A 5,835-nucleotide genomic window follows, 5' to 3' on the forward strand; every position below is an offset into this window, starting at 1 on the left:
GGTGTGTTGGAGGCATGTTGGAGGCGTGTTGGAGGCATGTTGGAGGCGTGTTGGAGGCATGTTGGAGGCGTGTTGGAGGCATGTTGGAGGTGTGTTGGAGGCATGTTGGAGGCGTGTTGGAGGCATGTTGGAGGAGTGTTGGAGGCATGTTGGAGGCGTGTTGGAGGCATGTTGGAGGTGTGTTGGAGGCATGTTGGAGGCATGTTGGAGGCATGTTGGAGGAGTGTTGGAGGCATGTTGGAGGCGTGTTGGAGGCATGTTGGAGGTGTGTTGGAGGCATGTTGGAGGCATGTTTTTGGCATGTAGGAGGAGTGTTGGAGGCATGTTGGAGGAGTGTTGGAGGCATGTTTTTGGCATGTTGGAGGCATGTCAGCTGAATGCAGATACAGATCTTTATTTCCTCCTCTCTGTCAGAGAAGACAAATTTTACCTGTTGAAGCGTTTTTCCTCTCATCACATCATTACAGCTGATTTCTCTGAATAAACTCTGCAGGTTCACCTGTTTTCAGCCGAAGCTAATCTGTCTGTGTTGTTTCATCCAACCAACCATACATCCAGCCATTCATCATCCATCCAACCATCCATCCATCCATCCATCTATGCATCCAACCAACCAACCATACATCCATCAATTCATCATCCATCCAACCATATATCCATCCATCACCCAACCAACCAACCATTCATCCATCCATCCATCCATCCATCCATAAAACCAACCAACTCTAGCTGTATAAACTGCTTGTGGTCCTGTTGTTGTCATGTAACCAGGACCTCTAGTAGTTTACAGAGACCTCTAACTCCATGGTCGATCCATGGAGACCATGGTCAGATTACCAACTCCAGGTTGGGAACAAGTCACAGGTCTCTGGTACTTTTGTTCGGGTGGGAGACCTGAATAGTTTAGGATGTGACTGCAGTGATGAGTGTACTGAACCAATCTACACTCCAAACTGGACCTGTGGTCATGCTGTGGGTAATGACCCAGAGACTAAGATCAGGATCTAGACTCAGCCCCAGGACCAGGGTGATGTTTCCAGGGACACCTTGCACACGCCTGCATCAAAACCTTCAAACTGAACACATATAGCCTGAGTTACTGTCTAAACACAACAGAATCAGCTGTTAGCCACAGACTGAATCATGAACACCTCTGATCTGTGATCCTCAGAGCTGATAAATATAAAGTCTGAGCTCCGTCCCAACAACACAACACAGATCCTGCAGGAATATCAGACCCAACACTGACCTCAACAGTTCCTGGACTGAATGTTTTCAGGTGAAACAGAAGCGCCGTCGGCAGGAAGGTGACTCACAGGAACAGAGTTTATGTGAAACAAAGAGACAAGGAGGGATCCTGGACCAGTTCTCTCCTCTAAAGGTGCTCAACACATGATGCTAATCTGAGCCTCCATCAGCCTGAAACGGTCCTGACACAGGCAGGGCTGGTGATGGTGGGAGTCTGAGAGTGTCATGGTGGCTTTATCTCAGAGACCTTTGGCCTCAGGCTCAGCATGTTGTATGAGCTCAGCAGCTCCAGTACAGGAAGTAAACACGCCTGCTGCTGATTCCAGCATCGGCCTGTGTCCTCTGTCCTCTGTCCTGTGTCCTCTGTCCTCTGTCATGTGTCCTCTGTCCTGTGTCCTCTGTCATGTGTACTCTGTCCTCTGTCATGTCTCCTCTGTCCTCTGTCCTCTGTCATGTGTCCTCTGTCATGTGTCCTCTGTCATGTGTCCTCTGTCATGTGTCCTCTATCCTCTATCCTGTGTCCTCTGTCCTGTGTCCTCTATCCTCTGTCCTGTGTCCTCTGTCCTGTGTCCTCTGTCCTGTGTCCTCTGTCCTGTGTCCTCTGTCCTGTGTCCTCTGTCCTCTATCCTGTGTCCTCTGTCCTGTGTCCTCTGTCCTGTGTCCTCTGTCCTCTATCCTCTATCCTGTGTCCTCTGTCCTGTGTCCTCTGTCCTGTGTCCTCTGTCCTCTGTCCTCTGTCCTGTGTCCTCTGTCCTGTGTCCTCTGTCCTGTGTCCTCTGTCCTGTGTCCTCTATCCTCTGTCCTGTGTCCTCTGTCCTGTGTCCTCTGTCATGTGTCCTGTGTCCTCTGTCATGTGTCCTGTGTCTTGTGTCCTCTGTCATGTGTCCTCTGTCCTGTGTCCTGTGTCCTCTGTCCTCTGTCCTGCAGCTGTTTGAGTCCAGCTCACATCTGGAAGTTTCTACCAATAAAACAAACCCTGTCCTGCTCTCATCAGGCTTCAAAACCACCGTAGATCCATCCTGTCATCTCTGATCTTTGATTCTGTCAGAGGGTCGACAGGAAACAGGAAGAGGTTTGAACCTGGAGCTTCAAAATAAAGCTCAAAGACACTCTTCAAAATAAGAGCCTGATTCTTGTTGATGGGTGCTGGAATTTCAGGCACCTTTGCTCGTTTCTGCAGATATTTTCTGATTTCTGCTCCGAGCTCTCGTCCTCGTCCCTCCTGTCTCCTCTAATCTGCGTCTGTCTCCTCGTCCTCCTCACCTCCTCTGAACCTCCTCCTCCCTGCCTCCCTGTAGGATGTTTCCTTCACTACGTGTTGCCTCTCTCCCTGCCTTCGCCGGGTCTCCATCCCGGGTTTCAGGCAGCGGCGTGGACGCGGTGTCGTCGGGGCTTCGTCAGTCAGAGTCTGTCAGCGTCCCGCCGAGACGAGTCGTCTCTGACGTGTCTCGCAGCTCTGCAGGTCACCGCTCCAGCAGCGAGGTCCAAACGGACCAGGACTGGGACTCTGAGACTGATCTACCAACAGGAAATGTGTTTGTGTCGATCCAAAAGAACCAAAACCTGACAGGAATCACATTTTCACTCCTCCTGATACAAGACAGCAAACGGGTCCAAAAGACCCGGTTCTGTAAAGAACTGAGCCAACAAAAGCAGCCTTTGAGCAAGTTTCAAACCAACAACTGCTCAAAATTTAAAGTTTTGAACTTTGACTTTCTTTTGAGTTGAATATTTTCAGGTTGTTTCTCTGCAGAAACATCAGGTTTGATTTAAAACCTCTGAGATCAACTTTAATAAACCCAGAAACAAAGAACCAACCCGGCTCTGTTGGTCCAGAACCATCAGGAGCTGCAAACCCAAAACCAGACCAAACTCTGGAGAAAGACTTATCATCACTAAATAACACCAGCTGATTGGTTTTTACGTCTAAACTGCTTCAAAATACAGAAACTTTATGTTTAAATAATAAATATGCCCCATCATCCAAGCAAACAGCAACATGTTGACCAGAACCCGGGTCAGAACCTTTAAATCCCATGAATCTGGACTCACCCAGCGTCACTGCTGTTCCCACAGATTAAGGCATCTTTGGCTCCTTCCACCTTGTAGAAATTATCTGGAAAAGAAAATAATAAATTATCTTTTATACCATATTTTTAAATATGCTGATAAATCTGCAGCAGAGCGAGGGGGCGGGGCTTAAAGCCTTTCAATCAAACAAACTAGAAACTGAGCCTCAGATCAAAACCCTGTTGACCTGTGAGCAGAAGGAGGTTCTGATGGTTCTGCAGGGTTAAAAACATTTAAATAAGTTTGATTCAACTCTGACATCTGAGGAAACAGCATTAAACAAGTCAAATATAACATTTATAAAAACATTAAAGTGCCTGGGACATCAATTTTTTATAATAAATATGAATGTATTTTTGGAAAGATAACATTGATAACATATTGTAAAAAAGATTTCACATCAGTGAGATGAACGGTTGTTGAGATATTTGCATGTGAAGAAACAGGAAGTGATGTCACAGGGGAGTGTCTGAACYTAAACAGAGCGTTGTTACAACACAGACTGCAGACCAGAATCTGATGTTTCTTTACATTATTTTAATCACTATCATAGAGAGATGAGAAAAAGTCATAGTTCAAATAATATTGTTTCAATAAACAAAAAACAGGAAGTTTTCTTTCTCAAAGAGTTCCCCTTTGATGTCACTTCCTGTTTCACTTTAGCTGAGCCAAATTCTAAAGAAAATATGTCAGTTATGTGACATAATGGGTCAAATCATGTGTATTATACCAAGTTTACTAAATATAAATATATTTTCTTTGACTTTTTGTGTTTCATAGATGTGCATGTCACAGGTACTTTAAAGCCACACTTTAGGAACAAAACATGGAGGGTTTATTAAATAAATGTGTTTATAAACCAGAATAAAGGTCATAAAGTTGAATAAATATTTAAATAAATTACTTTTCAAGTAAAAACTTTTGTGTTTGAAGCAAAGTGAGCTCAGATGGAACTCTGCAACTGAAACAAGCAGCTGATAAAACAGAGACAGAAGAGTTGTGAGGAGCTGCAGTCGTTAGCTCAGGATCAATAAACTCATCAGGCCCGGCTCGTGGGTTCTGGCCCGGTTAAACACGTCTGGGTCTCTGAAGAGCTCTAAACTGAACATCTGACTGCTGAAGCTCTGCGGCTTCATGATGGCAGGAAGTGTTTAACCTCAGACAGGAAGAAGACTGGGGGTCTTTAGGTCCAGGTTTGGACCAACAGAGACAGAACCGTCCAACTTTAAACAGATTTATTCACTCAGTTTATCTCAGACAGAAAAAACTCAGAGGAGTTTGGTGCTTCGTGTCCTTAAAACACAGTTTGACTTTTTTCTGACGATGTTCCTGTTTTTACTCAAAGACTTTTGTTTTAATGGGATTAATTTTCTTATCAAACATGACTCAGCATCTCAGAGAAACACAAGAAGAAGCTGGATCCACAGAACCAGAGACAACTCTTCAGTTTTTAACTCTGTTAAGATAAAAAGTCAGGTTCCGGCYCACACCCACGGGTCGCACAGAGCAGAGTCCTGAGTGACGGTGAGACGACTGAGCTGCTTTTATTTCTCTACAACTCAAAGTTCTGTCAGAACAGAAAAAATCCTGGATCCTGAACTAATCTTCATCCTGTAAAGTCCTTCGTCTTAAAAACATCCTGCTTCCTGCACCGAGTTCTGATCGGATGAGTTGAGCGGTGAGGTTTCCTGGAGGCAGCAGGAGAGCTGCTGGTCAGAGCGAATTAACCAGAGACTCCATTACTCTGGTCCAACACAGCGGAAGAGACGAGTCGCTGAATAATGTGTTGGACCGAGTGGTTCTGACCCAAACTCATCCATCAAAGGCTGCAGCTGCTGAAAACTAAGGTTCGGTCCTTACAGAACAATTTAACAAATAAACAAACAAACAAACAAATAAATACATAAAATGTGACCGAAAAATTAATTGAACGATTCTTTATTGTTGTTTACCTTTTATTTTTATATTTTTATGAAAATTTTGTGACCAAAACTTAAAAAAATCCAACAGAAACAACAGTTAACAGCTGGCAGCAGCTCCTCGTCCAACAGAGACAGTTTGATCAAATGTAATTAAAAAGACTCGTTTTAATATCAATAATCAGGTTTAATGAGAGTAAACCTGGTTTAACTTCAGCTGCTGTTTGTAGCTTTTCATACAATCAAACTTTCAGATCTTCACCAACAAACCTTCAGCTTGTTGAGCTGATCTAACTTCCTAGTTTCACAGGTTTAATGCTTCTCATAGTTTCCTTTTCTTAAATTCACTTTTTACCTTTTTATCCTTCTGGAGTTTGTTGGTCTGATTGTTATACATGTTTGATACAAACCACTCTAACGGTTGGTGTTAAGGTTAAATCAGGGTTGAACCAGGGCTAGTCAGGGGTTAAATCAGGGTTAAATCAGGGTTAAGTCAGGGTTAAATCAGGGTTAAGTCAGTGGTTAAATCAGGGTTAAGTCAGTGGTTAAATCAGGGTTAAGTCAGGGTTAAATCAGGGTTAAATCAGGGTTAAGTCAG

General features: G+C 44.1%; 1 protein-coding gene across 1 annotated transcript in view; it reads right to left on the reverse strand.

Annotated features, from left to right (window-relative positions):
* LOC106527684 (sodium channel protein type 4 subunit alpha) overlaps positions 1-5,835 on the reverse strand; it is a gene marked incomplete at its 5' end in the record, with an annotated part of 142,279 nt that overhangs the window by 114,223 nt on the left and 22,221 nt on the right. The window contains 1 exon segment of the mRNA XM_014022657.1: positions 3,301-3,364. Within this exon segment, the coding sequence (XP_013878111.1) occupies positions 3,301-3,364 (64 nt within the window).

The sequence above is a fragment of the Austrofundulus limnaeus genome, unplaced genomic scaffold, assembly GCF_001266775.1.
Source record: "Austrofundulus limnaeus strain Quisiro unplaced genomic scaffold, Austrofundulus_limnaeus-1.0 Scaffold337, whole genome shotgun sequence".
Classification (NCBI taxonomy): Eukaryota; Metazoa; Chordata; class Actinopteri; order Cyprinodontiformes; family Rivulidae; genus Austrofundulus; species Austrofundulus limnaeus.